General features: G+C 35.9%; 1 protein-coding gene and 1 non-coding gene across 2 annotated transcripts in view; one reads left to right on the forward strand and one right to left on the reverse strand.

Annotated features, from left to right (window-relative positions):
* LOC142338144 (uncharacterized) overlaps positions 1–12,288 on the forward strand; it is a 116,887-nt gene that overhangs the window by 34,239 nt on the left and 70,360 nt on the right. Inside the window, exons 6-8 of the mRNA XM_075387779.1 lie at positions 2,556–2,651; positions 7,124–7,365; positions 7,849–7,882. Coding sequence (XP_075243894.1) covers positions 2,556–2,651; positions 7,124–7,365; positions 7,849–7,882 — 372 coding nt within the window. The remainder of the gene's footprint in view (positions 1–2,555; positions 2,652–7,123; positions 7,366–7,848; positions 7,883–12,288) is intronic.
* Positions 6,816–6,897, reverse strand: Trnas-uga (transfer RNA serine (anticodon UGA)). The gene has a single exon. It is a non-coding gene; the product is annotated as a tRNA-Ser (tRNA).

Genomic DNA, 12,288 nt, shown 5'->3' on the forward strand with positions numbered 1-12,288 from the left:
ATGAGACTGGTAGCGCGTTTCTCACTCTCTCTGGTTGAAGTTTTTTGGGCTATTTGCGTGATTAGATTTTGGACTTTCCGCTCTCAATAAATTGACTTTCGAACATAAAAACTGAAGTTTAGTTTGATTAATTTTGCGATCAAGCCAACTCGTTTTGTATAATAAAGGGCCCCTATAAAAAGGCTTCTGTGGGTGAAATTAACAAGCCATTTCAAGTTATAACTAAAATTTTTTTCAGTTTCTTAAGCGGCTTCGATTACGTTTTCGTATCTTTATCTGTTTATATCTGTGTTTTACATGTAGCAGCTGAGCTCATTTGGTGGCAGTTCAGCTGCTAACAGTTGAATGAAAAGTGCATTAAAATTACTTTGTTTGTAACTTATGATATTTATGGCTATCTATTAAAACCTATTATGATGTCATTGTTTGTCCCTATTGAATTTATTTCCCCACCTCTGAAAGTCACCCCTCCCTCCCTGCAAGCTAACCCCTCTGCGACTGAAGCAGACTAGTAAATGCTAAACGCTGCTGATTATCTTAATTTTTTATAGCTGCGAAGCTGTAAGCTGAGCGGAGCTATTTTGCGGTGCTCTTGGTTTTTTTTGTTCCGTCGTCTTTTTCGTTTAACATTTGTTAACACAGCAAAGCTAAAAAAGTCAAATTTTCTGACTGACTTCTTCCTCTCACTGAAGGCGTTTGCGCGCGTGACGTCATGCCTCGCTCTCTTTAGCAAAAGTATTTTGCGTGATTAGATTTTGATCACAAGTGACTTACCTCACTTGCCTGACTTTACCTGACTTACCTGACTTTAAAACTTAAGTTTAATTTGAATTTCTTTAAGGTCAAAGGAACTCATATGTGCAGTAAAGGTTCCTAATAAGAGGCTTCTGTGTGATGAATTTTATCAAGCTTAATTAATTTATCGCTGGATGGTTTTTACCTAGCTTTTTGAGTGGCGTCTTTTTTTTCAATTTAGATCTGTCTCTGTTTCTGTCTCTATTATACGAAATGCAGGTCTATTCTTTCGCAGCTATTCCGGCAATTTTCCGGCTATGTTTGAAAAATTAAATGCTTTTTATGATTAAATGCCGCCGTCAGCCTCTCAACGGCTATTATTTAGGCGCCCTCCTTTTTTTTCATTCGATTTACTTTTTGACCACGTTTTTCGTTTCACATGTCACGATTTTTACGTTTGACTTCTGACTTGCCTCACTCACTGTTTCATTTCAATAAATTTTAAATTCTTTCACGCACTGAATTACTCAATGTAGTGAATACAGCCGAATTCAAAAGCGCAAAATCAAAAGAAGCGGGACAAACCGATAAAGCCCGTTCATTAATTCATAGAGCATTAGGCTATCATTAGAGGTCATTAGAGTGATTGATAGCTGACACTAGAATTAGGCTTAACAGCTTTCAATTTATAAGTTGAATTAAGTATGGTTTTGGAATCTAACAGAAACTGCACGCCAGATTAGATCACTTTTTGACACTGAAAAAAAAACCCAGAAAATTTGGTTAATTTATATCTCTTCTTTTTCTGTTTCAATCCCGATGTACATCAACGGTTGCTATTTTCCGGAATTTTGGTGGCTATGTTTATTTTTTTGAGTTACTGGTTTAGTTTTTGTTTTGGGCTATGTAGTTCAAGGATTAGTTTCGAGGAATGAGATGATGTGAGTTATTGCCGTATTTCTTTGGCTGTATTCTTATTTCTTCAACAACGACACAGTTTAATGACACACCGAGAAGTTAGAGTGGATTTCTTTTTTTTTCAGCTACTGAGACACTAAACTTTTATGCGTGAAGTCATTTGTTTCTCAGTTCTTTGAGTTTTTAGGTCAATCAATTGAATTATTTTTCGCTTTTACGTTACTTACCTTATTCAAGGAAATGACTTTGAGAGTGTACCCTAATTAAAGGTTAAAATATGTCACCCAATTGAGATTGTTGTAGGACACCTTTGCTTGAAAGATTTTGATCCTTGAATATTGATAGAAACCACTGAAAGAATTGGAAAACAGAATTGCTGCGGCAAAATATTTTTGAAAGCTTAACCGGAATGGATTAATTTTAGTCTATTGTCACCATAACTCAATCATCTTTCTTCGACATCTGAAAGCTGATCGTTCTAATCGTTTGATCTTCACGATTTAAAGTTCTTCACGGTTAATATAAAATCATGCTTAATTGCTAAATCTAACTGAAAATGAACTGATATAGGCATTGTCTAGGAACCATTATTTTCATCCTGTTAAAAATAACGAAGCGGCAGTTGAGATTTTTCTCCGTCTTTTCGTGGGTTTCAGATTCGCCGGGTGCTTCAATTTATTTGATCACGCTTCAAAAGCTCAAAATAGCAATTTTACTGATCTCTAACCGGTCAGCAATTGAAATTCATGTTTAATGTTGCTTTCTAAAATTATTAACGTGAGTTTTGATTCATTTGCGTTGTAAGGTTGCGATCAAACGTCACGTAGCTCAATAACAGTTAGCGTCAGTTATTGACATCAGTTTAAAGACATCACGGAGAGTATTGTTTGGTTAATTTTCAGTCAGGAAATTCGAGTGGTGATGTACTTGGTGACACCAGAGTCGGCTGGGATTACGGCAGACCAGATCCAAGAATTGTACGAGAGGTTGAAGAAAAGGTCAGTCTACATTGAATGCAAAGTTATGCTAGACGTTCAGAACTTCTGATCTATGATAACTTGCCAAATTTTTCAATGATTAGCGTAGAAAAATTTTAATGTATATGTTACGTGACGCGGATGAAATCACTGAGAAAATCTGGCATTCGTTAAGAACCGTGATACGGACGGTTCTAGATGATAGTTTGAGTTTTGAAGTAACTTTGCACAGTCACGTAAGATTGCCTGAAAAACTGCAAGTCTTGAAATCAGACTTTGTGTACGAAATGTGACATTGTGGAGCCAGGCACTGCAGAGATCTGTCATTTTAAAACTTACCAATGAGTGTTTGAAGTAGGTTAGTTGATGAGAATTGAGGCATTTCTTCTGATTGGGCTCTTTTGGAAAAGGATCCCAGTTGGCGTAATCTTTGTCCCTAGAAGAAGTTTTGGATCTATTCTGTATCCCTACCACGATTTGTGTCGTACAATAGATCCGAAAATTCAATCTATATTAGTAGAACTGATTTCATGACCACCTTATTGACTATGTTTATAAAAGTTACAAGGAAACTTGGTAATGTGCGTTTGCACAAAATGTTCCGACCCCGCTCATCCACATTTTTTACTTAATTGTCAACCAAACGAGGCATAGTGAAAGCTTTCAAAATTTCTCATATTGTTCAAAAAGAATTGGTGCAAGAATAAAAAATTGCCTTTAACTCAAACCAGTGAAAGAACTAAATCACTCAGCATTAGAGGGCCGATGAGTATTATAGCGTTCCTTTTTTTTTACAATTCAAATATTTTGAATTGTATTGGAGCGCTGTCTTTTTTTAAGATCTGTTCAAACATTTTTATAGCTGCGAAGCTGTAAGCTGAGCGAAGCTATATTGCGGTGCTCCTGGTTTTTCACAATTCAAAGAATTTGAATTGTATTGGGGCGCTGTCTTTTTTTTAAGGTCTGTTCACACATTTTCATGATTTTTGAATTCAAATTGGAGTGCTGATTTTGGTCACGCCGAAACAGGAAATGGAGCGAAAAAGCGAGTGGTTTTGCGGCGTGAAATTTTTTCGCTCTAATTTTAAAGTAGAGTGAGAAAACGATGTTTGAACAAAAATTCGCTCTCTCGCTAGTGGTTTTTTGTTCACATGCGGCAATTTCATTTTGATTTTTACTGTTTTTTTGATTTTTTGGATCGGATTTTTTTCTAAATGGTTATCCGAATCCATTCATAGTTCATTCTAGGCCTAGTTTTTTGTATGAACCAAATTTTCATTTCTCGCTGATGATTTTTTTTCTTGACATGCGACATTTTGACATTGATTTTCTGTTTTTTTTTTAAATTTTTTATCTGATTTTTTTAAAATGGTTTTTCCAATTCGCTCATACTCCTTTTTAGGTCTAGATGTTTGTTTAGTCAATGAAAATTCTTTGAATTGTTCGTCAGGACTTGTCCTGCTATGTTTTTTGTTTCGTCGTCTGACGCTCTTTTTTCGTTTTACATTTGTTCACACAGCAAAGCTGAAAAAGTCAAATTTTTTGAATGACTTCTTCCTCTCACTAACGGCATCTGCGCGCGTGACGTCATTTCTCACTCGCTTTAGCAAAAGTTTTTAGGTTATTTGCGTGATTAGATTTTGATCATACGTGACTTACCTCACTCAATAAAATGACTTTTGCACTTTAAAACTCAAGTTTAAATTGATTTTGTTTCAGGTCAAAGGAACTCATTTGTTCAGTAAAGGTCCCTAATAAGAGGCTTCTGCGGAATGAATTTTAACAATCTTTATTAATTTATCGCTGAATATTTTTTACCTAGTTTTTTGAGCGGCGTCAATTTTTCAATTTAGATCTGTATCTGTTTCTATCTCTATTACATGGCACGCAGGTCTATTCTTTCGCAGCTATTCCGGCAACCTGCCGGCTATGTTCATGATTTTTTCAAATTGGAGTTGTGATTTTGGTCACGCCGAAACAGGAAGTGGAGCGAAAAAGCGAGTGGTTTTGCCGCGTGACATTTTTTCACTCTAATTTTAAAGTAGTGATAAAACGCTGTTTGAACAAAATTCGCATTCTCGCTTGTGGTCTTTTCTTCACGTGTGGCATTTTGATATTGATTTTCAGTTTTTTCGAAATTTTTTTGATCTGCTTTTTTTGGAAATGATTTATCCAAATTAACCCATAGTCCGTTCTAGGTCTAGTTTTTGTTTTTTAGTCAATGAAAATTCTTTGAATTGTACGTCAGGACTTAACCTGCTATGTTTATTTTTTGAATGAATTTTCATGATTTTTGAAGTCAAATTGTAGTGGTGATTTTGATAACGCCGAAACAGGAAGTGGAGCGAAAAAGCGAGTTGTTTTGCGGCGTGAATTTTTTTGCTCTAATTTTTCAAGTGAGAAAACGGTGTTTGAACAAAAATTCTCTTTCTCGCTAGTGGTTTTTTGTTCACATGCGGCAATTTCACTTTGGTTCTTACTGTTTTTTCGATTTTTTGGATCGGATTTTTCCTAAGGGTTTTTCCCAATAGCTCATAGTTCATATTCCCTTTCATAGTTCATTCTCGGCCTAGTTTTTTTGTTAGAATCAAATTTACATTTCTCGCTAGCGGTTTTTTGTTCTCGCTATTGGCATTTTGACATTTTTTTTTTGTTTTTTTTTGTCTAATTATTTTTAGAAATGGTTTTCCCAATTCACTCATAGTCCGTTCTAGGTCTAGTTTTTTGTTTAGTCAATGAAAATTCTTTTAATTATACATCAGGACTTGTCCTGCTATGTTTTTTTTTAATTCGCTTTACATTTTGATCACGTTTTTCGTTTTACATAAGTCACGATTTTCACGCTTGACTTATGAGTTACTTCACTCGTTGTTTCAACTGAATGGAGTTTAAATTCTTTCACTCATTGAATTACGGAGTAAATACAGTCAAAGTCAAAAGAGCAAAATCAAAAGAAACAGGATAATTTTTACTAAATCAATAACTTTCAGTAATGAAAACCATTAGATATCAACTGAAAGCTTTAAACAGTTTCTTTTATACCTTCATAGGAAGCCATTGAAGACTGGAATGATCCAGAATATGTCATAGAGCTACAAACAGCGACCAGAAGAGGCAAAACGTCAAAATTAATCTTCATTTGCGACTTCTTTCAACACCAATATTATCACATGACTTGCCATTAATATGACAAGATAACAAAAAAGAACCTAAAAACTTACCAAATGTTTAAAAATGAAAAAAAAATTGAAAACTAATATCACTGCCAAAAAAAACTTTTCTAAAAACATCAAAACCGCTTTTAATAATAACGTTCTAACTTCTTTTTGCTCCGAGCAAGCCACTGAATGACAGAAATCTGGTGCAAAATATCAAATCTTAAAATATCATTTTTTTGCTAACAAAGTATGTTTTTGAAAAATCGTAACAACTATAAGCTTTCAACTAAAAATTACTAAATACTTTGACTTAGTTTTCCGCGGGGATTAAATTGGGACGTCATTAGTGAGTGTAAGGCATAAGACTGCATAATAGCAACGAATACAGGCAGTACACAAAGTTTCTCAAACATTTTTGGCGCACACTTACTCTAAAGACCACGAGCTCTTCACTGAATTAATAATGTATGTTCTTTGAGCCTCATTTGCACATATATGGTATCTGTCAATGTTTGAGACTTGATTTTAAATTATTCTTCTCTGTAACTTCACCAATTAAATCAGAAAGCAAAATATTTTAAATGAAACCAGCGACTCAATACCATCCGAATAATTCTTGGATTGTTAAAATTCACGATTAGACCAAAACTAGTCTTGTTTTTGCTACTCATTCATTAAAAACACCTAATTAATCAATTGATAGCGAAACAGATAATTAGACCAAAAATCAATGTGTTAAATATAAAAAAGAATTTTGTGAATCTATTCTATTTGCAGTTAGTTAAATTCGAAAAAAATCTTTTTAAGTACATGTTCAAATCTAGACGGGCCTTAAAATGATACTACTCCCAACTCATCGATGAATATATCGATTGGCCAGAATTGACTAAACCTAGTTGAACATATAGTTCCTCCCCCACTATGGTGGGTCGGAACAATAACAATAACAACATCAGCACAAGTGTCCTTTTGAAAAAAAATTGCGAATTTGCATGTATACCGAACAGTGATTGAAAAATGCATTATACGCTGCGAGCAGGGTTCGAACCTACGCGGGAAGATCCCATTGGATTTCACGTCCAACGCCTTAACCACTCGGCCATCGCAGCTACATTTTACTTGAAATACGATATTCGGCTAATGTCCAATTTTTCATTCAGTTACATGTATAATCAATATAGGTTACAGCAATTTCAGAACCTGGGGTGTCTTGTAAAAATGACGGAACTCATCTAAATATGGCGAAATCGTTCATCTGCAACCTATGATTGTAGCTGCATTTTTGAGAAAAGCTGATTAATGTTTAATCTAGCATTCATTTATTTCACTTCACAGGTTTGTGAATGAGAATGGTGCCAACGCTGGTTTACAGCAAAGCTTGGCAGATGATAGCGCGGACGACAACTCGAGTAACGAGGCCGAAGATGAGGAAGAGTTTATTGGTCCGTCTACGAATCAGGTAGAAAGAATGGGTGGAGATGGTTTCAATGGGAGAGGAAGGGAAGAATTTGAGATGGTCAACTGTGGAGACTATGCGTCAGTTCTGAGCATGAACACAATTGGGGAACCACCAATAGGTCTGTATGCGTGATATAGTAAACGTGTTTTTGGCATCTCAATTCACTTGCTGTATGAATCTACGACTTTAACTTAGATCTTGACTAATTCTATGTTCTCAGAGATTTTCTCGTCACCTGAACATGTTCACAACAGTAATAAGTAACTGGAAAAGATAGGTGTTTTCGCAAATGGTTTCCAGCAATGTCTTTTAGTAACTCATTTTGATTGAATTTGGGTTTTGAAACAGCATCTTGTGTTCTGGCTTTATTAAACCACACATTGGAATGAAGACTATATAAACAATCGGTTCTTTCACATTGTATTTACACTGATAAGAAACTATTGCCCGGTGTTGTTTTGGTTATGGTAATTGAAATGCTTTGGATTCCAGTGCCACTAATTTTTTGACTGTTAAGAGGATATTTTTGAATGTGTTAAGAGTTACATCACCATTGCTTCCATTTTTCTATATTACTGCTTGAAAATTCACTTTGTTTCAGCTCCCAGAAACGTGAGAGAGGCTCGTTCCGGCAGGTGAGACATGCTTAGAATTTTACTCTTATTGATCGGTCTTAAATGAGGATTGGACTAATTATATAGTCATTGGACTAATTATATAGCATCTTTCCATTATACGCACCAAGAATTTTGCTGACCGTTTTTTGACTTTTTGTCTTGAGAAAGGGAAACCACGAAGGCAAGTAGTAATATGTGAGCAAAGCTGGGGGGGGGGGGGTAAAAAGACTTACCTATGTATAAAGATTACGTATAGCCCATTTTCCCTCAAATCCCAAAGACGTACCTCACAGCATGATACCCAAGCTGTTCACACGAGGGGATTAGCAAGATAATCCCTTGATATTAAATTAGTAAGGTCATTTACCCTTTCCCATATTACACTTTAATAATGTGAATTTCCAAAAGTGTACCTCACAGCATGACACCCAAGCTGTTCACACGAGGGGATTAGCAAGATAATCCCTTGATATTAAATTAGTAAGGTCATTTACCCTTTCCCATATTACACTTTAAAAATGTAAATTTCCAAAAGTGTACCTCACAGCATGACACCCAAGGTGTTCACACGAGGGGGATTAGCAAGATAGTGCCTTAACAACAAATCAGTCAGGTCATTGACCCCCTACCATATTACACTTTACTAATGTCAATTTCCAAAGACGTACCTCACAGCTTGATACCCAAGCTGTTCACACGAAAGGGATTAGCAGGATAATGTTTTAATATTAAATTAGGTAGGATGACTCATTTACAGTTACGTACGTTAGACGTGATTTTCAAAAATGAATCTCAGCATGATACAAGCTGTTCACACGAAGGGAATTAGCAAGATAATCCTTCAATAAAAATTTAGGATGACTCATTTACAGTTACGTACGACTTTTCAAAAATGTACCTCACAGCATGACACCCAAGCTGTTCACACAAAGGGGATTAGCAAGATAATCCTTCAATAATAATTTAGGATGACTCATTTACAGTTACGTACGTTATACGTGATTTTCAAAACCGTACCTCACAGGATGATACCAAAGCTATTCACACGAGGGATTAGCAAGATAATCCCTCAATAACAAATTAGTTTGGCTTTCTCTTATAATCGCCACTACTATTCATTATTTCAAACAACTTCTAGAAATCAGTTGGTTAAAAATCTAGTTTAATTTATCTTTTGTCAGATAGTCTCTGTTTCTTTCTCCTTGTTGCCAGTTTCAAGTTGAATACCAGCAGTGTTGAAGCGGGTAAGCAAACAAATTTAATTGATGGAATATTTCTTTTGTTCCTGTGATCAAAATTCTAGTTTAATTTATCATTTTGTTTTATAGTCTTTGTTTCTTTCTCCTTGCTGCGAGAGGAGTTTCAAGTTGAACACTTGCAGTGTTGAAGCGGGTAAGCAAATAAACTTAACTAATAGAAATCTTCCTTTGTTCCGTATTTGAACTGGACCATTTTAGTTCCCCCCAAAACTTCCCCCACTAGTAGATATTGCAGCAGTTCCCTTCGCTTCCAAATCAAAAAGCAAACTGGTAAGTTTGTTTTAATTAAACCCTGTTTTTGGGATGTTAGAACAATTACCCAATTATTGGTAAGAAAACCATTAATGATCATAAAATTATAACGTGATTAGACAATTAACCACTATATTAGTGGCACAATTCCTCATAACATAACAATTTCATCAAAGCACGTCGCAATGACGTCGTAGTGTTGTCTCAATTATGTCATAATAACGTCACAATTACGTCATTCTGTCGTCACAATTACGTCAGTGTCGTCATATTGACGCCATAGTGTCGTCATAAGTACGTCAATGTCTTAATTACGTCATAATAACGTCACAATTACGTCATTCTGTCGTAACAATTACGTCATAGTGTCGTCATGATTACGTCATAATAACGTCACAATTACGTCATTTTGTCGTCATAATTACGCCATTATGTTGTCATAATGACGTCAAATTTTTTAAAGGTCATTTCATTTCCGTTTTATTTTCATTTTTCTGATTTACAGAATTGAGTGCAGTTGAGTACAATAATCATTAAAACTTCTGAAAAATATTTTATTCCATCGCAACTTCTATTTTAACGTTTTTTTCACTCCTCCTTTCTCACTCCTAATCTTAAAATTTATCTTCTTTTCAGAGATGCCTCGAAAGTCGGACCAAAAAGAACTTTGCAGTTCTTGTGATAAGCTTATTTTGAAATCAAATATGAGCAGACATCAGAAGCTTCACGCAAAAAGATGTTTACAGTGCTCCCAGTCATTTCCGGACGACGAGAAACTGCAGCGTCACATTGCTTCTAAACATTCTCCATCTCTCACTCAAAAGAAGAAGTTTTCATGCGGCAGCTGCAATTCAACGTTCTCCACATATTATCAACTTCTTCGTCATAAGCGTAACAATCACCAGCATTCTGTTACAGTGGCTTATGATGACGTTGACTTGTGTATCTATGGAGACTCTCCCGCTCTTCATAACGAACTTCAAGCCGTTCAACACTTTCTGCAAGACTCGTTTCTCGAATTGTCCAGAAAAAAAGTCCACAACTTCAACTTAATGGAGTTCAACCATGAAACATTGATCGACAAGTTGGATTTTGTTTACAACGAGTTACCCAGTTCAGCTAAAATCAATATTTCATTTGGGTTCGTGCTGCAGAGTGTGCAAAATCCTGAAGAATTTCGTTACTACTACGCAGCAGATAACAATCCCGTATTTTTAAATCCCATGGTTGTCTCGGATGACTCAGACCTCAATTTTATCAAATCAAACTTAAGAGAAGATGAAATTTTACCAAATCTGATTAATCAACGTCCAGACACGAAGTGGAAGTTTTATTGTGTTACGAATGTCACTTTCTTTGTATTTCTCCTTAGTGGTGTTCCTTTAGGTTGTATCACTCAAAATATTCCATCTATTTTGCTCAGGAACGGTTACATCAAGTGTTTTGTTTCGGATTGTGAAAAAAAGCCCTATCAAGACAACCTGTGTATGTTCCGTGCATTGGCCTACGATTTGTATGGTAGTGTTCAGTTACAACATAAAACAATGGAATTGATGCAGATGTTTCTCTCAGCAACAAGGAGAGATGACGCAACCTTTCCAGGAATACATGAGGACGATATTCCTGTTCTTGAGGCTCTAGTTGACAGAAATATTCAGATTTACTCCATATTTTTTGACGAACAATCGGAAATGTTTGCTGAACTTACTCGTCGCTCCTCGATGAAACGTTCAAAGACAATTTCATTACTGAGATATGAAAACCATATCTGTTGGACAGCAGACATCAACAAATTCCTCAAAAAGTTCCGGTGCTACGTATGCAATCAGTTTTTCGACAGATCCTTCAACTTATTGCGGCACATGCAAAACTGCTCAGAAAACACGCAACACAAATATCCAACAGGAGCTCATCAGTTATCTGAAACTATTTTTGAACGTCTGGAAGATGTAAACATTAATGTTCCCCAGGATCTGAGATTGTTTTCTAATCTTATCGTATTCGATTTTGAGTCAATAACAGTCCCCGACAGTACACTCAGAAACACAGAATTGACTTCTTGGATAGGAAAACATGTTCCCATTAGTGTGTCAATATCTTCGAATCTAATCTCCGAACCAATTTTTATTTGCAACGAAGATCCGCTTCAACTAATCCGTGATTTTGTATCCAGCTTGAGTAATATAGCAGAAAAAAGCACACTTCTAATGAGGGAAAAACTCAATAATTTCGTGCTGCTATTGGAAGAAAAATATTGGACTGTTCGACAATTGGTTCCAGTGAAAGACAAGCAGGTACCTACCGGAGCGGAAGACTTATTGGACAACGAGGCGGAACCTGACGGTGAGGAAGACGAAGACCTTGAAATTCAGAGACTGAGATGTGAGCTCAAGATGTTATCAAACTTGAGACAAGATTTTGAGAACTATTACAGCACCATTCCTGTGTTTGGGTTCAACAGTTCGAGGTACGATTTGAACTTTATCAAAGAGTATCTTCTGCATCACCTCTTAATAGAAAAAAAACGTTGTTCCCAAAGTGATTCGAATGGGGAATATATATATTGGCATGAATTTTCTTGGTCTACAGTTTCTGGACATTTTAAACTTCCTGGGAGGAGCGAAAACTTTGGATAACTTCCTAAAAGCCTATGGAGCAAGTGAAGAAAAAGGTTTCTTCCCCTATGAATGGTTCGGCAGTATTGAGAAGTTGAATGAATCCCAACTGCCACCAATCGACAGCTTTTGGAGTAAGTTGAAGAATCACAACGTTCTGTCGGTCGAGTACAATAAGTTTGTGCAATTGAAAAACGGTGGAATGGAACAGGGTGAACTTCTGAAGAAGTTGAGATTCAAGAAAGTTCCACAAAATGCCGAAGAAAATTACTTGGAGCTCCAAAACCTTTGGAAAAGA

The sequence above is a fragment of the Convolutriloba macropyga genome, chromosome 4 (assembly GCF_964194025.1).
Source record: "Convolutriloba macropyga chromosome 4, txConMacr16.3, whole genome shotgun sequence".
In the NCBI taxonomy this organism is placed as follows: Eukaryota; Metazoa; Xenacoelomorpha; order Acoela; family Convolutidae; genus Convolutriloba; species Convolutriloba macropyga.